The 23,916-nt window shown below is 36.3% G+C and overlaps 1 protein-coding gene across 6 annotated transcripts in view; it reads left to right on the top strand.

The window, feature by feature from the left end:
• LOC122523528 (amyloid beta A4 precursor protein-binding family B member 1-interacting protein-like) overlaps positions 1 to 23,916 on the top strand; it is a 123,069-nt gene that overhangs the window by 59,532 nt on the left and 39,621 nt on the right. The window contains exon 1 of one of the 6 annotated variants that reach the window (XM_043645332.1): positions 5,159 to 6,311. The exons of the other annotated variants lie outside the window; for them this stretch is intronic. Coding sequence (XP_043501267.1) covers positions 6,192 to 6,311 — 120 coding nt within the window. The 5' untranslated portion in view covers positions 5,159 to 6,191. Of the gene's footprint in view, positions 1 to 5,158; positions 6,312 to 23,916 lie in introns of those variants that run through there. 6 annotated transcript variants of the gene reach the window in all.

Here is a 23,916-nt window from a genome sequence, read left to right as displayed (position 1 = left end):
GTTTTCCTCCCTAGAAAATGCGACACAATTCTGTTTGTAACGATGACAAAATCGTAAACATTTTAATCGTTGCTATTTTTAATGCTTAGCTCACATCCGTATCTCAAATAAATGTTTTACTATTAATTCAAACAATGATGACAAAATCATATATATTAAAATGAGGTCACCAAACTTACTTAATTTAAAAGAGTCTGCTAACCCTAGGAAACAAATACTATTCATAGAAAAGTGTCCTAAAAACGTCGGTAGTTGTTTTAAGTTTTGGGTTGTAGCCATTTTTCTAGGTTCTAACTTTTATGCAACAGATATCTAATTATGGGTCATCAAATTTAATTTAAAAGAGCCTGCAGAGCCTAGAAAAAAAAATATTAATATAAAATAGTGTCCTAAAAAAGATTACTCGTTGCTATAAATTTTCGATTGTAGCTATTTTTTTTAGAATCAAATTTTTATTCAATAAATATTTAATCGTGAGAGTCATTGAATTAAGTTCCAAAAAAAAAAAACAGGAAAGTCACTTGAACAAAATATTAGCAATCAATTAAAAATATTCTTTTCTATTTAAAGTTTTAAACTGCAGTTGTTGACACTACTGAAGTTAAATGATCTAATTGCTTACAAATAAACCTTTCGTATCTTTCGATTATTTTTCTCAGTCAAACAGGCGTCGGATAATTCAACGGTCAACTTTTATGGTTTAACAAAAATAAGAATAAAAAGAAGAAGAAGATGAGAAAGCGACCCGACAGGGAGTCAAGGTCCTTTCGTGGGATCTTTTTCAGCTTCCCAAGAATCCTTTTTGGCTTCGTAGTATGTCAGTCCTGTGTGTTCGTTGTGGTTCCTTCTTATTCTCATCTACCTTCTTTCTTTTTTATTTTTTCTTTTTTTCTTTTTTTTTTAATCCTTCCTTTCACTCCTTTATCCCGCGTGCTACTTCTTTCCTCTTTCTCTTCTTCTTTCTCGGAGATGTAAATCTGTTGGAATGATCTCTCCCGTTCTCGCAACATGCGAGCGGACATCTTCAAAAGAATCTTACGCGAAATTTTGTCCTGGAAAATCGTTTCAATTCCCACTATTCCAGTTTCATTTTGATTATTTTCCGGTTTACGATTATTGTAAACCAAAAAACGTTTGTCAATTATTCCTCGAATTATTCCGATTTCAAACCGAAAGTAATCCGTGTAATTTCATACTTTGTTGATGATGTAATAATATTCTTAAAAAGTATTGTAAACGTTATTTTGATTGAGACGTTAATGGTTTACGTAACAAAATTATGTTAAATTAATATTGTTACGTTTGACTGTTTAACTTTAAAGAGATAAGAATATCCTTTAACTGTTATTCTATGCACGCTCGTTCACTCATATCTCGCGTTCCTAGATGATGAAAGACAAACAGGATTTCGCGGTCCGCACTTCTATAGAAAGCGAGTCGTTCGCGAACGAGTTAGCTTTATGGGAGTTACACAGAATGAGATTACTGAATAAATGTAGGACAGAAGGAAACCGAAAAAGCGATTCGGATAATCTCATGAACAAATGGAATTTCATAAAGCTCTCTGTCTCTCTCTCTCTCTTTCCTTTTTATTTCATCCTCTCAAGAATTTATTGTCATATGAAGTATAACAAATATTTTATTATTTTATCATGAACGATTCTATCGAGATTTAGAAAGTTTCAACGTTTTGTTAATCTCTAACTTCAAAAAAGAAAAGTTATCGTCGATGAGATTACTACGATTTCCACGAAAATGTGTTTCACAATTTTAAGAAGCATAAATCTAACTAACGCGTGTTTGAAGAAGAGAGAAGAAACAAAAAGAAAACTTCTTGGACATTTCGAAAGTAGTACACAAGCAATAAAAGAAACCAGGCTCGTAGGAAATCGGAGAAGGTGCCAAGATTGTGAGAAAATTTTTTTGATTTACTCGATCATTGCGTGGGTGGAGTTAACTCATTTCTATGAAATACAAGAAGAAAACACACGCACATACGTACACTATTTCTATATAATTTCTACGATCGTGGTCACAAATATTTCATAAAACGACCGCAACATTTAACGATCGTTAGAACAAGGTCGATCCGGTTTCGATAGTTGCGTTTGGTATAAAGGGTGAGTTACGTTTGCGGTTCATTTGAATTTAATGCTTCTCCCTTTATCGTCATTCTCTCTTCCTCAATTATTCGTTTGATAGAAGATATTACGTTGTATCGATGCATATCTGAATACGAAGGTTGATGAGCCACTAGATGCTATAATAACTAAATTCAAGGATAATTTAGAGATCATAATTTTCAAAGCATTATATTGTACAAGTAAGATGAGATTAGGTGAATATTATTCCTCATAAGTCACTAAATTGATCAGCTTATTTCAGATTAAATAACTGTTGTATCCAATATCTATTGAGGTTCTAACAAAACTGTAAATTTTGTATTCAGGTTAATTGACATTTGTTTTATTTATGGGCTCATATACGAGCCATGTAGCTAACGTATGTAATAGGTATATTCAATCCTAATTAAAACAGAACAATTACCTCCAATAATCAACACGCAACGAATTTAACACGATATTTTACAAAATTCTGAACTCACTGTTCAGACAAATTAAAATTTGTGTTATTTATGGGTCACATATGACCCATTGGGCTTAAACGGAAAGTCGTAAAAAATCAATCTGACAAAACGCGTAGCGAAAAAGAATAAACAAGAGACACACAGATGCGTGATTCATATTGTAGGTCAAGCCAAACATCATGGGATAGTACTCGACGCTAGTTTTTACGATGATCTCGACAACCCTCTGGAGATTAGTTCGCGTGCTGTGATCCGAATTGTGCAACGTTCATCCTGTTGCTTCAACAATAAAAAGGCATCCACCCTATCCTCTGGATTACTCTAATCTCTGCGTCAGTGAACTTTTATTTATCTCTTTTATCTTTCCAAAGGGTAAGATTGGGACTTTCCCAAGGGATAGGTTTTAAATCAGCTACCAGTATACTCCTATGTTTCGGTATTTTTTGATATTGTCAACAATTCGAATAATAAAAATATAATGATTCTATGAAATGAAGGTTTATGCAACATAAACTCAGGATAGTCTTTGATTCGATTACGTTAACGCGTTTTCGATGCTTTACTTCGATCGAGTGGCAACATATCGGACCGGCCCGACAGAGCCGAAATCAATTAACTTACGTTATGCGTGAGTTGTACTCTCTCCTATGTGTTTGTGTAACTGTGTATATATGTGCATGTGTGTGAGTATACAAGGCTACGTAATCGGGCTCCCTTCCTATCGTCGTGTCTCTCTCTCTCTCTCACATACATATACACACACATACACAGAATCTCAAACGATGTGCCTAGAGCCCGCGTGCATAGCTGCCGCGTGGGTTGCCATGGGCAACTCATGACTAACACACACTGCACAGAATCTCTCTCTCTATCTTTCTCTCCCCTCCCTCCCTCGCCCTCTCCCTCACCCCTTTTTCAACATTTCGCGGCTCTCTCGTGGTTCCCGCAGTGACGTATCTACGAGTTTCTCTACCATACCTCGAATAACCTGCACACCCATCTTTTATTCGTTTCCCAATTGTATTTATTTTCAATTTCTCTCAATTGTTTTCGATCGAATTGTAAATTAGATTCTGCGATACGATTCGTGAAAAATTTAACGTCAAATAAAGTTTCTATGGGATTAATCGTAAAGGGGAATAAATTTAAACGATTGTTACGTTAATTTTAGTTACGAGTTGTTTCTCGTAAAGGAGCAATGAAAAATTCTTTTATTAACGTCACTGTTGGATAATAATATCCGTAGGATTACCTAACTTTCTCGGATTATCGATCTCTCCGATCTCTCAAGAGGATTTTCTACGGTTCTCGAGTAATTAATTTTTAACGATCATCTCGTTTGCGATTTCGAAAAGGTGTGTTACATGCACTGGTGAGTTTATTCTCGCGCGTGTTCGCATTTCCACGTTTCCTTCTTTTTTTTTCTCTCTCTCTTTCTCTCTCTCTCTCTTACAAATACACTTTGACATTTCATATCAATTTTTAGCACCGTCCCTGACGTACTCGAGTTATCTTTCCTTCCTTTCCATCTTCGTCGTACTAACGTTGGGACATCGGGGTCTCTGTCTGTTCACATAGGGACAGGGACTACTCAGGGATGTAACAACTTGAACGTTCCACTGTTAAAACAGCAATTGGTGCATGACCGTGGACAGACAGTTTACACGTATTTGTTCAGAGAATCTATACAGGAGTCGACAATATTTTCTCTCTAAACCTTATCGCAATTATCTCCAAGTTTTATTTGTCTAGCGCTCGTAACGACCGAAAGGGATCCATTACTGCGTCTTGTTTGCAATCCTAAATTTAAGTACTTTGGATTAACAGAAACCATGTTTGTTAAACATATGATATTTTAAATATTAAATATACAACCCAAAATATATATCTCTAAATCCTGTTCAAACAAAACTACAGACGATACTAATCCAACAAAAACCGAGGCACGAGCAATCTCGTTTTATGTGAATCTGAAAGAAAAATAGTCAATCGAAGAGATACAAGGAAACAAAAGCTACCTCTTTCTTTCTTCGAGATAAAAAATACAAGGATACCATCCTCAATCTCTTCCTGGAAAAGTAAAAGAAAACTTTGCAACTATATATATATACAACTGAGTAGATCCTTCGAGACGGTGACCCCTTAGTCTGGACTGAAAAGAGATCGTCCCTGAACCCGCGGTGAGTCTCTTAGTCCAGAGAGGAGAAATGGAGGGGTGGGTGGATTGTAGAGAAAAGAAAGAGTAGAGGGGGAATTGGGTAGGTGGTGGGGGTAAATAAGAGAAGGAGAGAAAATGGATGCTGGTCGGAGTGACGAAGAGCGTCAAAGTTAGGAACGTGGAATGGGAATAAAAAGAATGACAGAGAGAGAAAGAGAGAATGAGAGAGAGTGTGTGTGCGAGAGAGAGAGAGTGAGAGTGAGAGAGAGATAGAGAAAAGGAACCCTCGGCCACCCTCGTTAGAGTGTAGCCCCTCCTTCTCCTGGTGCCCCTCTCCCGTATCGCCCACTCTTGCCTACTCCCGTCTCTTCTCTCGGTTCACGTTCGTCCAGCGGGAAGCTCGCAGGACAGGCAGGCAGACGCTTTCCGGCCGGCTTTGTGGAGAATACACTAGAGTGAGTGAGACAGAGAGTGAGAAATACGCGCGCGCGCGCGTGCCTTCATAGGTCTCTCTGTGTATAGTAAAAGAGAGTGAGTGAGTGAGTTAGTGAGTGAGAGGGAAAGAGGAAAGGAGAGGAGAACCCGAGCCGAAGGCTTACCGCCTTCATACCACCTCCAGCATTCCCGGCGTGCACACACAGTTGCAGCTGCACCGTCGTCGTGGTGGTTTGCTCGTTTGCTTGCTTGCTTGCTTGCATCCTTGCTTGCTTGCTTGCTTGCTTGCTCGTGCGCAAGTACACGCGCCCTGTCTGCTGCGCGCGCGTATTTCTCTCTTTTTCTATTTACTTCTATATTAAAAGAGAGAGAGAGAGAAAGAGAGAGGAAGAGAGAGAGAGAAGGGTTTGAGTATTTTTACGTATACGTTGATCGAAACGTAGACTTGCAGCAACGTATTTTTTTTTAACGAGCTACCTGTATTCAGAAATCATTCTCAAAGTTGATGAATCTCTAATTTTGTGTAGATAGATTGTTGATTTTAATGATTCGTGGATACTCCATGTGACTTAGTTTTAGGTCGAGTGATCTAATAATAGTTTTGATTTACGTTTGATATTTTCTGTGTGGATTGAAAGAAAGATTGTTGTAATCAAGGATCACGATTTGTGGCTTAATTCGGTCAGCCAAATGGTGGAGGTTTGACATTTCGTAAATGTCAGCTTCTCGAACCAACGTTGCCGTGTTGGACTGGTAATCGAAGTGTCGCATTAGTTTCTGATACAATAAACAGGACGATAATAACTGTGAGAGGTAGAAACAGTGATTTATGTGTAAATAAATCCTCGAAATAATCGAATTGTGAAAGACATGTGATCGCGAACGAGAAGGTTTTCGTCATTTTTCTTTCCTCGACTAGAGGAAGAACAAATTCGTTGAATTTGATTTATTTATTTCGTTTCGGCAATTGAGGAAAAGATTAAAAAATCGTTAAAAAATTTTGAAACAATCATGGATTGGGTAAGGAGACCGGATGCTAAGGAAGAGTCAACGGAAATTCCTGCAATGTTAGCACCGGAGGAAGCTGACGAATGCTACTACGAGGAAGACACGTCCGTTGACGAGGGCATGGTACGTTATTTTATTTTTAATTAACAGCCATTACTTATATTACAATAGATAGAAAAACTGCAAAGACTAATCATCAATAGTTGCTGAATTTCTATCAAACATTTTTAAAAATGATTGTAAAATATTACAATTTTAACATTATTTGATTATAATTGAACTGAGACAAATTGATGGGACTAAAATTTGGGGTTAAAAAAAATTATAGAATATTTTTAACGATCCCTGTTAACTGACTAAAAGAACTGTTCCTCTTTTTGGAGAATTCAAGTAATCATATACAATTATATCGAATCAATCACAATTCCTTTCGTGGAAACGTCTAGCTTTGATGGTTTAATCAATTGTGAATTCGATGATAATTCTATCTCTCTCTCCCTCCCTTGTTCTCTTTGATCGTTTCCCTCTTATCAAAAGGGCTTTTGTTCGTATAAGGTACGACAAGCTTATTTCCTTAGCGAGTACGATTTTCCAACTCGGCCGTTCTCTTATCTTGGACTGGTTTCTTTCGCTGCCGGGAGCCATGTGCTTCGCGAATACGACTTTGTTAATCTTCGATTCTCTGTTTCGCGGGATTATCCTTCGCAAGACTTCAAAAGCGTGTCCGCTTGAATACTTCCCCTCTTTCTCTTTTCCTTCTTCTCCTCCTTCTTCCTCTTTCTATTTCTATCTCTCTCGCTCGATTCTATTACAGCATCTCTGCCATCATTCCCTTTCCCCTCCCCCTCATCGTAATCCTCGTCTCTGACGATCGCCCCAAGCTAAAATGTTCAATACTGTATACACTTCTCTATATGTACACCATGATGCAGAATTAAAGGCCGCGTAATAATTCATAACTCCGTAATTGTTTATCCCGCGTAATAATTTAACCTCCCTTCGGCAAACTCGGATTTAATGGAGAAACCTGCGCGCCAGTCCAAGACGAGATCGATCTTGCTGAACATTTTCTACTGCAAAATTAACGATAGGCTGTAATTTGTTTGCACACCTTTGCTTAATACTTTCATTTATTACAAATATGATACTAATTGGTTTTTAAGATTAAACAAAATTAATTTATGCAACACGTTATCACTCTTTTCAAAGTTTCTCGTTTCAGTAAACTTGAATTTAATGGAGACCGGTATGCGTATGTAAATGAGATCGTTCTTGCATTAATTTGTTGGTATACATTTTACGATAGACTATAATTTATTCACACAACTGCAACTAATTTTCTAATTCAATACGAACGTGATAAAAAATGCTCGAAGAATTTTAAAAAATTATTTTATGCAATACATTATTATCATTTTTAAAAGTTTTTTGATTGATCTTGTTTAACGTCTGGCGATAATTGGCAGTTGAGTTGGACCGTTAGAAAGATTTGAATTCGCACGTGTCTCCTTGTCACCCTTTTTTTCTGGTCCTACATGTCTTCATCAGTGTCATAGTTTCCCTTCATGGTCGTCATGAACACTCCTACCAGAGGAGGAGTTCTTTCGAGGCACGAGCCCGAATTGCAGCAAGCAAGCACCATTTGCACTAAGTGCTAAGTGGGCAAAGAGGAAAATGGAGATCGAGCGTAAAGTTACCTCGAATCTACAGTTACGCTTATTGTTGTTTTCCAAGTGGCTGCTGCTTGAGTTACCTACAGCAAACGGGGACTCCTCGATCTTGGGTCTCGAAAGAAAGGAGAGGAGGGATATCGCATATGCGATCATTGTGTTGGCACATACGCACGTGGACCATCTGAATACTTAATTTGAAAGATGGAGGGATTGCATTTAACAAAGGAAAAATTAGGACGGTGTTTCGAATTACGAGAACAAGATTAAAGGAAAAAAAGAGTCAATCGAATTTCATTTCTTTTAGGATCATTGTAATTTGATTTTCGTTGTTCATTCAAAATTTAGTCGGAGAACAAATTAATATGAAGATTCGAATTACGAGAATAAAATGGAAGAAGACAGTCCATCGAATTTTAATTTGTTTCGAATCGTTGTTTAGTTTTTGTTGTTAAGAATGTCATAATTATTCAAATGTTTTTTCCATAGATAGTCTCTCAGCATTGTTAGTTTATATCTTTTTACCGCAACTTTTTTTCCTTTACTTCACTCTGGGAAGCCATAACGTAGAGAATAATATTATTACCAGCTGCGTCACGCTTCTCTCTTTCTCTCTCCTTTTTTTCCAAGCCTTTCCGGTTGGTGTATTTATGATCACTGCGTCAGCTGATACCGAGTCTTGGTTTGCTATCGCGTTACGAAGCGTCGTTCTAAAGTCAAAGAGATCGTCAGCTTAGGAACACAATACTCTCTGTGCTCGAGTGCATTGGCTTGTTCGTGATAAAAAAAAAAACAGATTGGGGGAATATAGTGTAGTCGTTTGGTGGTCGCGATACTAATTATCTCAACGTTCTTCTAATAACTTGAACGTAGTACACAAAAAAGTACTTTTTTACGGTTAAATTTTCGTTCGCATTTTGAAGGAGATCATTTTGTGGTCTGGTCCTTTTGATAAAAGGAAACGATAAGTTCCAAGAATCTACTTGGAAACCTTGGTAACGCTTACGGAGCAGGTCTCGATGATTCAGCGCCAGCTGTGTCCTTCCTAAGCCCGTTTACTTGCTTGCTTGGTGCTGCTGTTGCTGTTGCTTACTACTACTCCTCTTTCCTTCCTTCCTTCCTTCCTTTCGAGTGTCACGTAAACTCTTACCCCAAAATTTGTTAGTCAAAATTAAAGTGCCACTCTACGAGGGCTTACGCATTCATATCACACATGCGTGGGTTTCTCAATTTTCGTCATATCTTTCCGAGTAATCTTTACCGATATTTATTACAACCATAATTTCCCATTTTTTAAATGTTAATACGATATGTGACATTTTCTCGAACATTTGGGGCGACTTTATTATCATAAGAATAAATCAACGCAAAAATAATCACGAATTACTATCGCAATTTGCCATTTGGGAAATGTTAATGTTTTGATATCTGATTTTTTTTTCTAAAGGAACATTTGAGGGATTTTATTTTTGTTAGAACGAGTAAATGTTTAGAGAGTCATGGAAGAGTAAATGCGTAAACATTGCAGATACGATTGGAACGTAGGCAAGGGAGCTTAGGTGCCTTTACTTTGGAAGAAATATAATTTCGCAGTGTAGGGTAGTTTCGACGCGATGTTCGGGGGATTCGTCTGTAGCCCTGAAAACGATGGGGATGACGGCGACCAGTCACTTCCCTCACACCCCTTATGGAAAGCCAGGGGATGAAGTATGACTCACCGTTTGCTGGCACTCTCACCCCCGTTCGTTTCTGCCGCTGCTTTCTGTCTCGTGCAGTTTCACCCTCCGGGACCCTTCATCGAAATCTCCTGCACTACTCTCTCTCTGTCTCTCTCGCTTTTACTTTGGCTCACTCTCTGTGCACCCCACGTTGCTGCGGATCAAAAGAGAAAGAGAACGGCATTAACATAATCCGCGCCGACAGAATATCGGGAAAAAAGGCACCAAGGGATGTTGTAGTGTTGGTGTCGGTGTCGGTGATGATGGTGGCGGCGGTGATTCAGGTGGCGTTTCAACGAATTATCGTTACCGACATTATGCTACCGTGTGTGCTTGCTTGCTAAAGTCGAAACATTCGACAGGGTCATTTTTATTCTCTTTTTCATCGACGATCGACCCTGAATATCTACCTACCCTTTCTTTTCTTTCTTTATTTTTCCCTTTTTTTACAATAATCAACCCGCGTGATCCCATTAATTTCGTATGGTACAAAGAGAAAGGTACTTTCACGAGTCACCTGTACACAAAATAATACAATAGATACAATTAATATATTGTATGACTTTGAATGTCCCAAACGTATTGCAAACTAGTCGAGTTCGTTAGGGTCGTAACACAATAGTCGTTCGTTGGAAACATCGGAACTTTTGGGGATATGTAGAGTGACTAATTAAAGGCATCGTTAGTGAAACTAAACCAAAGGCTCGTTTGTGATTTAAAACGGTGAAAGATGAAAAGGGGGAAACGCGAAAATGGCAGAAAGTGTCAGAAGCATTAGTTAAGTGATGTCTTTCAAGTTAAATCAGGCTTTCGGTAATAATACTATTATTGGAAATTCACAGTATAATTAAATCATTGTTTTTGATCCAAGAAGATTCGTGGAGCAAGTAATATTCTTGGATCCACAAATCCTTTTAGATTCACAAATTTTTTTAAATTCACAAATACTTCTTGGATCCACCAATCTTCTGGGATTTATATTTCCATCTTTGAAGATTCCTACACTCCTTTCTCATCTCATTTATCATCCAACAGCCAACATCTTGGATAGATCTGCCCGAAGAAATGAAGTAAGCAAAAAATGCTTAACCTAGAACGCACATGGTCCAAACAAATCATCTAACATTAATCCAAAGAAACGGATCCATTAGAAGCCGCAACCGAGATTTTGTGCTCGCATATTCTTTCACCATTAGTTACGTTAGCTCTCAATCCAATCTTTTCTTTCAACATGATCAAGCAACGATCTCGAACGGAATGGGCCTGGAAAAATTCGATGGGTCTGCCATTATTTTTCGATGTCTGTGCGAGATTACGAGACGACTCATTCATTCTCTTTCTCTCTCTTTCTCTCTCTCTCTCTCTCTCTCTCTAGGTTTTTCTTTCTTATTACTCATGAAGAAGGCGGGGAGAAGTCGGATTTATGTCTTCCGCAGGCGTATGAACGACGGAATGCACTCTGATAATCGCTATTACGCTAGGGGTTGCTGACCGATTCGATCTTTTAATTTTCTTTTTTCTCTTTCTGTCTGTTTCTCTCTCCTTCTCTTTTTCTCTTTCCCTTTCTTTTACTCTCGATGCGTTTATTTTCATTTTCTATTCCCCGTCTGGTTCGCACTGCTGCTGCTGCTGCTGATGCTGCTATCTATTGCTATTGCTGATTCTGTTGGTGTTGGTTTTGGTGTTGGTATTGGTGTTATGGCTGCCTTTTATCGTTGTCCGTTCGATCGGTCGAACCTGCGAAATTATTGACCACTCCTGAGGGTACCACCAAAGAAAAAGGGAATCGTTCCTTTTATGTCAAACAAATCGACTAGTAGTAGCCTTCGGTGAATTGGTACGAACTTTTCACGAGCTCGTAATGATCTTTCATATCTCTTTCCTTTCCCCCTTTTTTGCTGTTTTCTTTTTTTTATTTTCTTTACTTCATTTCACAAGATTTTTCATTTCCTTTCCACGGATCGTAGATGTTCGATGTTTGCTTTGCTGACTCACCAATGCACACGATTAATCACTGTCGTTTAGATTTTTATTTCTCTTTTGTTGTACTCGTTTCACTTTCAGTTGTGCACACGCGAGATCAGTTTTGATGGACAGCAAGAGAAATCGATATTACAGACGAGTAAATTAACTGAGGGGCTTTTATTTTCTTTTTTCTTTTCTCTTTTTTTTTTTTATTGACCAATCGTAGTCTGAATTTTTGTGATGGATAAAACGATCGAGACGAGGCTTCCGAACGATGGTGCAAAAACCTCCGAGAACTCTCAGCGTGGGCGAACGGTTATTATTGCTTGGCGCCAGACTGGAGGGATCCCCATGCTAAGAACGTGTTTCAGCTACGTTGTTTTCCTGCAAATAAAAGACTCCAAGAAATAAAAGTATAAGGTTTTACATTTAAATCGCAGGAGGTCCAATTTTCATAAGTTGGATGATGATGCGTCATAATCCACAATCTCAATCATTTTTATCCTCAAAAATATACAATTTGGTATTAAGAAAACTGGGCGTAATAGAAATATTTTTATTATTTGTTAAACATTTGTTTAAATTGTTATTTTCCAACGTCAACCATCCAGGAGAGAGAGTCAATTTTTTGTTCGCATACTAGTGGCTTTTCTAATTAGGAAATTGAATAATTAATTCAATGACCAACTAATTTTCGTTATCACTGCTAATTTACTTAAATTAGTTTTTTTCCAAGGTAAACGTTCCAGGTTACAGTTAAATTTCTTTATTCTATTTGCGATAAGGAAATTAGATATCCAATTCAGTGACATAATAATTATTTCCCTCATTCTTAACGAATTGACCAAAATTTTGTTCAAGATTACCATTCTAGTTTACAATTAATTATTGTTGTGGCTTGTTGACAACGCGAGATTGATCAATTATCGAATTTTAAACAAGATCGTTAAAAAGGAACAACATTGAGGAATGGCATGACCCAATGTTTTTCGTACCAGGAAAAATTTGAAAGTGGTCTTTGTGAGGGGACCTTTACCTGTTTCGATTAGGTCGTACTCTTGGAATGTCATTTATCACAAACTCGAGGGTTTCTCTCAAGAGTCCAGAAAGACTTGAAGCATGAATCGGTAGGACCACCATGGCACACACAACCGTAGTCTTCACAAAGGGAACCCGACAAAATCTTTTTGGCCAATTAAACAGCGTATTATTTTGGGAGGATTGGATCGTTAACTGGACTCTTTCTTTCCCTTAATAGCGTTCACAGTTTGAAAAGAAACTCTTGTCAAAATTCTTTTTCTTTTTAATCTTTTCAAAGATAACAATCTAAACGTTTGTTAGCAGTGAACGTTGTTAGAGTTTAAATATAATATACTGTGGTATTTATTAGGCTAAATTTAGTGTTCGGGTATCTTCTTTGGAAGATCAACTTTATCCGATCTTACCTTCCTCCTACTCGTAAAACTATCCGAACGAGATAAGATCGTCGATCTGAGGATAACGATCGAGAAGGTAATAATTATCTTGTTTTATACCCCTCAGGATACTGAGTTAGAAACGAAAAACAAGAAAGAAAGAAAGGAAAAAGGAAAGAAGGAAGGAAGGAAGTTGCTTTGTTCGTTGCGCACGTATCGCGAATTCTTCCCTCGTAGTTGTGTTCTCGGATCGGTAAAAGTAAATAGGAGATAGTCCGAAAGTGGATTCGTTGATAATGGTCAAAGCTTATGGCCGTAAAGAGTTAAAAAAGAATATCTTAGGTTGTCGAATAAAATGAAATTTCTCTTAAATACTGTTACGATCTCTCGTATCCAACGAGAGCGCCATTTTGCGTTAAACCAGCACCACCCTCGATGACAATCGTTACCCGAGGCTAATGCAGATAACCTCGGTTGGATATCAACTTTCTTACCTCCTGGCAACTGCAACAAACGCGAAATATAACCGACTGAGATTATCATCCTAATTTCCAACCGAACAACACGCTGTGATCGTTTTGATAGCTGTCTTACTTGCTTTTCTAGTCACGATGATTGACGCCTACTTTCTTCATTTTTATCCATCAACATTTTCATTTGGAAATCATGAACGTTTAGAGTATAAATGCGATGATGATTCATCAGAAATTCTTTGGAATACATTGCTTTCCATGAATTCCAGATAATTCTCTGACACAAAATATCCCAAAGATCACCTCAACCACTCGTATGTTAGGCGTCTAGCCAGTTAACACTCACTGTTGCCCTCTCTCTCTTTCTCTCTCTCTCTCTCTCTCTCGACATTGATGTGAGTTTACGAGAAAGAAAAGGGCGGAGTCTTTGGGGCTTCTTTCGTTTCTTCCTTGTTTCGTCGTTACTTCGTCATCTTGGGTGCAACCCTAATGGGTTCGTTGATTGACGAACGACGTTTATCTCTTCCCTGTACGCTTCGTTTGTCTTCCCTTTTTTTTCTTTATTGTCAGACTTTGCTTTCACCAAACAATTGACTAAATCGTTAGTCATGCTTATGTTCATCATTTTGTTTTTAAATTTGAAATTTTTAACATTCCAATAACTACTCATCAATGAATATCGAATAAAATTTGATTGAAAAAATCGATTATTTGAAAATCCTCAGTAATCTCATAATCGTTCACGTATACTCTTTAGCTTTCCATCAAAGTTTCTATTTAAATTAGCTGTCTTGACGTGAATTGTCGTCTTTTGTTAGTCGGCTTTGACTGTGATCCTTCTTCCTTTCACTAGTATCCTTTCTCCGTAAAAGGAATCTCGTAAAGAGAGAGAGAAAAGTTAGAGCCGAAGGTCTCGTAAACGCGACCATGGGGATTGCACCTTCCTCCTCTTCCTCCTCCTCTTTTTCTTCTTCTTCTTCTTACTGTTCTCGGCAATGTCAAAGGAGATGCTTTTACACCAATGCGTACATAGGGTGACGTTAGGTGTGGTTGTATGCACCGGAGAGAAGAACGGTGAACAAGTAGACGATGGGAGAACAGATAGAGATAAAGTGAAAGACAGAAAAGAAGGGGGGAAAAAAGAAAAAAAGATGGAAACAGAGAGACGTCGAAGAGACAATACGAGGATTACTGCAGACAGGGATCCTCTTTTCCAGCTCGTACTAGGACCCATCTTTTTGTTTCTTTCACTTTCTGTATGCGTTCTTTTCTCTGTTGTTTTCCATTCTCTTAGGCGTTCGCGTTCCTCGTCGCAGAAGAACCTTCCCCCTCCTCCCACCACCCCACACCGGAGTACCTCCTCCCGGTCGTACTCAACAAAAAGGGTGCTTTTTCACACGGAAATGCCACCGACGACACTCGAGCCGGATTAATCGAGCGGAACGTGCTACAGAACACTCGACAAATGCGGCCCCGATCCACGATCGTTCGTCATTGTGCGTTCGTCGTACGCAACTTATCTCCTACCATTATTATCCTTCCATTTCGATTCAAACACGATCACAAATATTATAACATCCGTCCGTTCATCAATCTATCTATCATATCTCGCGTGATTTCTTCGATATCATTTATTTTCAATTTTATTTCTATTATTTTTTATACGATAAACATTATGATTTTAACTGATACGATTCCTAGGATTATTAATAATTACTAATAAAAATTATTAAAGTGGAAATGGAAATTAAAAAATGGAAATTAATAAAAATTATTAATAATGTTCTTTAGGAATTAGAAATACTTCTAATATTAAACTATTATTTTTCAAAAATATTGTTTTCGATATTATTAGAATCAGTAGAAATAAAAAATAAGTTATCAATTGTATTTTTAACCAATTATGACGATCGACGATGTCCTCGGGAATTAAGAATGCAAGAAAACTGACTCTACCATCTTAAACAAATAATTTTCACAATTATTATACACCAAAAATCATAAAAAAAAAATAAATAATCCAACTTTTAATTAATATTTCTAAATAATTTTTCATCAATCTTAAACAAATAATTTTCACAATTATTATACACCAAAAATCATAAAAAAAAAAATAAATAATCCAACTTTTAATTAATATTTCTAAATAATTTTTCATCAATCTTAAACAAATAATTTTCACAATTATTAAACGCCAAAAATCATAAAAAAAATAAATAAATTTAATCCAACTTTTAATTAATATTTTTTAATAATTTTTCATAAGTTTACCGAATAAATATTAACAATCTTATAAGAAATCTATTATTCTGTAGATCAAACATAAAATTCAAACGAGATGCAAAAGTAGAGACTCTTTATTAACAGATTAAATACCGCCAATGAAGAAATAAAAGAGGTATATTCCCTCGAGCGAAAATGAAACTCATCGTCGTCGTTGTCGTCACCGTCGTCGTCGTCGTCGTCGTTCGTAGTCAGAAAGGAAAGGAAAAAGAGAGAAGAAGAATCTGGTGGGAAAGAGACGTGTAATGAGTGGGAGAGGAAAGAGTGAGATAGAATGAGAAATGAAGAAGAGGGTGAAGGGGTGGGGCGGGAAGGGGGAGGAAGGGAAAGACAAAGGGCAAAGAGTAGCTTGCGGAGGCGCGTTCTCAAGAGAAGGACGGAGGGAGAGAAAGGTTGCCAAGGTCACGGTCGAGCGATCTTTTCGACTACTCTAACTCTTTGTCTTTTCCATCTCTCTTTCTCTCTCTCCCTCTCTCGTTCTTGTTCTCGTTCTCTTTCTCTTTCTATCTCAGTGTCTTTGAATTTGTGGCGCGTGGCAAGCGAGCTTTTCGTTCCTGGGCACTCGAGAAGCTTTTTCGCACGACAGCTTGCACTTAGCGCAATGCATTTCCTTCGTACCGCATGCACTTCCTTTTTTTTCCCCCCCGCTTCCCACGGCCTTAAAACTTCTTCCTAACGTTGAAGCTAATGCCCTCTCTTCTCCTCCTTTCCCCTCCTGTCCCCACCTTCGATTCCAACTTTCTCTATCTCTTACTCTTACTCCCACTTTATTCTAATCCTTACTCCGATATCCAAGTTTTTGTGTTTTTTTCTTTTTTTTTCTCTCTTTTTTTCCTTTTTTTTATTGCGAAGTTAAATTCTATCGGACATGTCAGGGAATAAGCTGAACTTTCCGAACCTACGCGAAATGGTGTAACAAAGATAATATTTTGTTGTTTTTTCTTCTCTTTGTTTTTTTTTTTTTTTTCTTTTTTCGTAGAGAGTCAGAGGGTAAAAGAAGAGAAAGGTAAATAAAAGGAAATAGTTGAATCGGGGTAACGATGAATACTGTTTTTAGCACGTTGAACTAAGCCGCCGTGACTAATCCGATCGAGGAAATCGACCAATGGACAAAGCGAATCCCTTTTTTATTTCACGTAAAGAGAGTTTCGGTGTACTTTCTAATGGAACACCGTATCGCGATTATATCTCTGTCAATTTTATTCGTTTTTGTTGCATAATACATACACTATTTATAACTAGTATCTATGCAAATATATGATGTTTTACCAGCATTTACATATTCTTGTAATTTGAACATTGAACTAACTTAAATATTGTTCAACATAAGTTAGTTTGAACAAATGTTAATTGTATTTTTAAAAATAAATGTAAAATTTGTTTGAACAATTTAAAAATGATCGCCAAGTAAAATGCTAACTTTGGGAAAATTCGTAAATGTGCATCAATGAAAATTTGTTATCGTGGAGAAAACTGTTGATTGTATTATTAAAAATAAATTTAAATTTTGTTTGAATAAATTTCAAAATTTTTACCAATGAAAATTAGTATTATAGTAAAAAGTGTATGAAATAAATTTTCTTTTTTAAGTTTCCGTTTTAAAAATCTTCGTTGAAATATATTATGGTTACCTTCCAGTGTCTTTTTTCTTTTCTTTTCTTTTTCCGTAGGACATTATTCTTTTAAAATGATCGTTTTACGAGTTCCAGCAGTCGCACGAGTTTACCTTATCCGCTAATATTTTTATAGTTTCCGTTCAGACCTCGTTCCATATGTGGGAGTTTTTTTATCTTTCCCTCTCTCCATTCTCTTTCTCTAACACTTAATCCGTTATCGCTAAAAAGAAGTTTAACGATCTCAAGGGTGTATTTATTTTTATCGTGACCTCGCGTTGACGCGCATACATAGTTTTTATTACTTTTAATTTTTATTCTAAAACAGGACATACAACTTCATTGATACCGCGTCACTGGTTTCAGTATTTTATTTCAAAACAATTTAGGCAGCTAATTTTAGACACGTATTTACGTTTTTTATGTTCGAAAAAAAAAGAGTAAAATACTTTAGCAAATTGATGATTGAGTGAATAAAAAAAAAATTGAAATTTCTTCCTAGAGCAATTATATCAGACTAGGATCGAAGAGAAGAAAAGAAAAAAGGAAAAAAAAAGAGAGAAAAATAGGAACCAGGAGTCCGCAGATGTCGTGCAGCTGGCAGGGCAAATTATTACCAACGCGTCACGGGTGATTCTCTAGTTTGGATTTCTGCTCTAATGTAAGAAGAACAACGATCCGTAGGGCACGATTCTCGAAACGAAAAGCTTCGCAGCTGCCTTGGGGACTTTAGAATTCGTAGGACAATGGGAGGAGGAAAGAAAGCTGTCGATCTCATATGTCTGTTGCTTGCCTATCATCATTGGAAAGGTCAAGTTCATGTTTTTCCTCTAAAAGAGAAAAAGAAAAAGAAAAGAATAGCAAACAGAAAGTACTTATATCGTTTATCTTGAAGTCAAAAAAATTTTTTACATGTCCAGTGGTTTACATTAAAAAAATAATTAAAAAAAAAAGATAATAGGACCGTTTATGCTTATTGGAACACGTCATGTTCGCAAAGAATCGAAAACTCGTTAAGTTGAACTCTCGAGAATACAAAACCAACGACTCATCGTTTATTTAACGCTTTTAACTGTCCACCATTGTATATTGTGTTCCTCATCGATGTTTCAAGAAGTTAGATTCGTCTATCCTCTCGCTTGAGGATATCCGAGGGAATCAGGTTCGAGTAACTATTGTCCATTCAATCGAGCATCGTAAAATCTAACATTTAATGTTCGGATTAGAGACGACTGGAAGACTGGTAATCCAAAGTGAGAAAGAGAGAAAGAGAAAGACATAGAAAGGCTAGCCTAAAGGGTCAGACGAAAATCATCGTGAGCGAGACTTATAAGAAATATTCTAACGAGATGGTTTCTGATTACGTTACTTTTATTGTAGTCATTAATTCAGTATCCTTATCAGTGTTCCTTATATTTTTTTCAAATGATTACATAAACCGTTAGGTATATCTCGTAAACATTTAACAAGAAATCTTTGATTATATGCACAAAATAATATATGTATTTATATATGTAAGAAACAGAACACTTATTTAACCAAAAAGAAATACGGGTGGTCGTGAATCAACCCTTTCTTAGAAAATCGATAAAAGCAAGGAGACGTGAATTTGAAGAAAAATTAGGTACATAAAAAGAACCACCAGAAGCAGAACTAGGAGGAAGAGAAGAAGAAGAAGGTTGGGTGGGGGATGCGAAGGGATGGCTTATTAACGTTACAGTTTGGTAGACGCTTTTAATGGCCCTGTCGTTCACGTTCCTAAAGTTAGAACTCCGTATCCAGAAATTTGTTAAATCGTATGCGAGTCAACGTTGGCGCGTGTCGACGCATAAATTCCTAAAACACGCGAACCCTTTATGCCCTTGCAAAACTTACCTTCCTTCCTTTCTTCTATCTTCTACCAGCCTTGGTTAAACTACCCCTCTCTTCTATTCTATACTACCAAGTTTGTCTTGTCAGGGCTTTACGACGACAACGACGACGACGACGACGAGTACGACGACGACGACCTGTTTTCTCTGCATCGAACGTTTTCGCACGCGCGCACGCTTACCAAGCAAAATGTCGCCGACATAAATTAACGTAAGCTTTACCGCGTGTGGGTAGATAACCAGAATTATTCTACGGAATTTATTTTCCTTGCTAACTTCTCTTGTTTTGCTTCAATTTCATATATCGCAATAAATTCTTTTTTCTACGAAACAAAATTAAGTTTTATTTTTGTTTATGGTTAAAGTTTGGTGGGATTTAAGTAAATTAAAAAAGAAATATAGATTGTTATTATGTATTGGGAAAAGGAAAGGGGAAAATTTGCAAGTGTGAATTAGTAAAAAGTCGATTTGGGTTACGGAAAACCCTGTTATTGGACCACAGGGAATCGAAAAAGTGGAAAATTGAATTTTTATAGAAAAATTCTCCACAATTTGTTCATCCTCTGACTTTTTACTATTTGAACATGCATTTTAATGTTACGGTTGCCTTAAAAAAACATCACTTTTTTTAAACGAGAAAGAGGAAAATAATTTTATTCCTGATTCGAATTTGGATGGTAAAAAAAGAGAAATTGAAAAATAATTGAACTTTGTTGAATTTACTGTTCGGTTAGTGAATAAATGTAAAAGAAATGAGAAGGAATAATAATAGTTTTGACTAAATCATCAAGCATAATGTAATCTTCGTACGTAAAATGCAACAATTTAACGGCCAACTCGCTCGTACCTACACCACGTCCGGTAATGCGAATTTGAAAGGTTCAAGAGTGATGCAGGTATTACGTTATAATGTAGGCGCTTGCGGTAGTCTTTAATAATAAACATTTGTCCTTTGGTAGTTCGATCACGTTGAATTCGCGCCGTGAATGTTCGCACAGCAAGACTTTCATTGAATATTCATTGAATATTGTTCCGAAGCGAACGATCAGTTCACAGAGTCCTACAAAATTTATACCTCTTCGTTTAGTTACAAATTACTACTACTACTACTACTACCACTATTACATTATTTATTTATCTATCTATTTGTCTCTGTGTATTTAAGGATGTATGCTATTTGCATTCGAAATTTATTGTCTTTTAAAAACACACACACGGGGATAAATATTTGAACGTGAGCGTATTGACACGATCATCATCGAAATGCGATCTCTTCCCTTCCCTTCCCTTCCCTTTTCTTTTTTTTTGCGTCGAGCCCTTGTGTGTTTTTTTTCCTCTTTCACACTTTTTCTATCTCTTTCTCTGACTCATTTAGAAGCGTGAAAAAGGGCCGACCGTTTATAAGCGGAACGTCAGAGTTTGATGCCGTTTCAAGGTCTCTCTCTTTCTCTCTTTCTCTTTCTCGTAGGAACCTTTAAAGCGCATACCCTTTCGCAGTCTACGTGGGTGGTTCCTTCGTACTAGGACGTAACACCTCTCTCTCTCTCTCTCTCTCTTTTTCTTTTTTTCTCGGAAATGTCGAAGGGTGAAACCCTTCTAGTAGCAACGATAAAAACGTCGACCTACCACTTGTTTCGTCCCTTCAACAAAATCGATCTCGTACAATTTTACCTGCACTTCGTTTTATATTCATTACACGTTTGTTATAATAGTTCGTTTCAATAGTTCGATCGTCAATATTTTTTTTTCAATAAAAATCAAATTATTGAATAAATTTTATTTCAGAGAATTGCATTTCAAATTTTCTCATGGTACAAAAATATATGTTTGATTAATAAACGATGTCTTATGATTTTATCTGAGATTCGTTTGAAATTTATCATTAATTAATTTTACAATAATTTATTTTAATAGATCAATGCAAGATTTTATTAGGATAAATAAAAAATTATTCGAATGAACGTCACTCGAGATGCATTTCAAATTTATTTTCATAATTTAATCTACAATATTCTCACAGATAAAAACTAGTTATTAAATGAGCACCACGAGATAGACTTTCAATTAATTTTCATAATTCAATTCGTAGCTTTTTGTACGATTCAAAAAAATATTCGAACAAAAGTCATTTGAGATACATTTCAAATTTATTTTCGTAATTCAATCTACTATATTCCCGTGATTAGAAATTAACATCAATTGAGATACATTTAACAAATTAATTCTAAGTCGTGTATCAATGAATAAATCGAAATAAAAAAAGAAAAGAAGAAGAAGAAGAAAAAAGAAAAGAAGCTGAGAGTTAACATTTTAAGACCAGTCGGCAAAATATAATAGAAGAAAATATTTGAATGAATGAGAAGTTCGAGGAAACGCAGGTGAATTCGAGGTAAGGAAAGGAGGGTCGGTGTATTCCTTTGTCCGCACGGTTGGTGTCCTCCAAGACAGGATAAGGTACCACCAGGAAGGAATAAAGAAAGAATAGGAGGAAAGAGAGAACGATTCCACATTGCTAAGTTGAAACGGTGAACAAGGGAAGATGCAGAAGATGCAGAAGAACCAGAAGAAGAGGAAGAAGCAGAAGAAGAAGAAGAAGAAGAAGAAGCTGGAAAAGGCCACCCGCACCTTTCTTAACGACGCTTTGTTACTACGACCCACCTTTCTACTCTCTTTCGGCCACCTTCGATGACTCACTCCATACTCTTCTTCCTTCTCCTCTTCCTTCTTCTTCTTCTTCTTTATTTGGTCTTTTATTTTTTGTACATTCAAGGACTGCGCGTGCGAGATACGCCTCCAAGAAGGAGGATACTCGTGTACCAGGACGAACCAACAACCTTTCGAGAAACGTTATGACTTTCTCCCTCTCTCTCTCTTTTCCTTTTTCTTTTTCTTTCTTTCTTCTTTTTTCTTTTTGTACCTTTTTGTTACGCCGACGTAATTTATTCCTGCCGCCGACACGAAACCGACTCGAAAGTCGTATTATCATAATACGATGCGTTTTCGAACGTTTACGAAATCTCGACTTAACTTCGTTTATTCGTTCCTGTTTAAATTTTATTTGACATTAATTTTAACGAACTGATTTAACCATTTTCGCGATCACCGCTTAACGAAATTCGGACTCAACTCTTTTATTCATATATTTTAGATTGAATTTTATTTGATATTAATTTTACTGGATCGATTTTATCATTTTCGTGATTACTGTTTAGATTCGTTTTCGAACGTTCATCAAAATTTTCATTTCTATTCGTTTATTCATTCGTTTGTTTATTAATTTTAGGTAGAGTTTTATCAAAAATTAATTTTGCTAGATTGGTATATTAATATTCGAGATATTGGGTGATTGTTTTTATTGAAAGTATCGCGAATGAATCGATAAACTCTGGTCTGGACTGATATCAAGTCTATTAACAGCCTAAGATAGTATAAATATTTGACCAGGACCTTTCTCCTCACCGGAAGTTGACTCTGTTATAATCGGAAGTTATCTTTCCGGATAGAACGTTTCTGCGAAATAAGCCAACGAACGGTTGCCTGTTAAAAACTAACACATGCATGAAAAGAAAAATAAAAATCTATATGAAAGATCTGACCAAGCTAAGGTAAGATTTATTTGAACTGTTCGCATGACTCGATGAAAGCGATCAAAGTGCATGGTGATTGGTCGCGTGGAAATAAACGAGTCGTTTGAACGTTTTATCCCTCTTCTTACTAAACCAAATAGAACAAAAAATTAAGAAAAGAAAAAAAAAGAAAAATAAACTTTGATATTATAAAAATTTTGTCAGATAAATTTATTCATTAAAAAGATCCAATTGAAATTGACTTGTGAAAGGATACGTGATCTCTAGTTCGATTGATAAAAATGTAAAAGAGGGAATAATGGTAGATTCGCGAAGAATATTTTATAAAGTACTTTCCGAACACGCAAAGTTTCGTATTGGCTATGAAGTTCTCGAGAAAATTTACGTCGACTGAAAAAGATGAAAATTCAGTAAGAGACTGACGGTACATTGCGAATTTTCTTTCTGCTGAATGCAAAAGGATTCTAGGGATTACTTGGCACTAAGAAGGAAACGTCCGAGTAAACGTCGTACTCTCTTCTTTATAATAGTAAATACGATTCAAAGAAAGTCCCTCATGAAGCTTTCAAAACACACGTCAAACGGATTCTGCAGTCGAGTAATATCAAACTCACAAACGATTCCAAGTACACGTACTACTTTACCTAATATGAATCGCGTGTCGTGAATGTTACATTATTTCGAATTTTTCTCAACTATGGTCAATCTTTTAAAATCTTCTATTTCAATTCAAGCATTTTATTGTAATATTTTATTGTCTTTTTTGTTATATATTAATTTAATTCACGATTTATATTTTTATAAAAAGAATCGATCGGTGTGCTTTGCACACCGAGAGATGTTTTCTATTAATTATTATTTATATCAAATTAATTCCTATTGCAGAATATTTTTTTGAAAAAGAATTGGTGACTGGAAAAAGTATCGATGTTTTCTATTAATTATTATTCATATAAATTTGATTAATATTTTATTGTATTTCTACAATAAATTACTTTGTGCAAAGCAACCTATATTACTTACCAATTATTTTTGATACAAAATCTAATTTATATTTCATATTGTTCGATTGAGAAATGATTATTTTTCGTAACTAATTCAATCAATTATATTATTAAAATACATCAAATAGA

This window comes from Polistes fuscatus, unplaced genomic scaffold (assembly GCF_010416935.1).
Source record: "Polistes fuscatus isolate 324 unplaced genomic scaffold, CU_Pfus_HIC Scaffold6, whole genome shotgun sequence".
Classification (NCBI taxonomy): domain Eukaryota; kingdom Metazoa; phylum Arthropoda; class Insecta; order Hymenoptera; family Vespidae; genus Polistes; species Polistes fuscatus.
The sequence above is the reverse complement of the archived record's forward strand: the minus strand, read 5'-3'. Positions and strand labels throughout refer to the sequence as shown.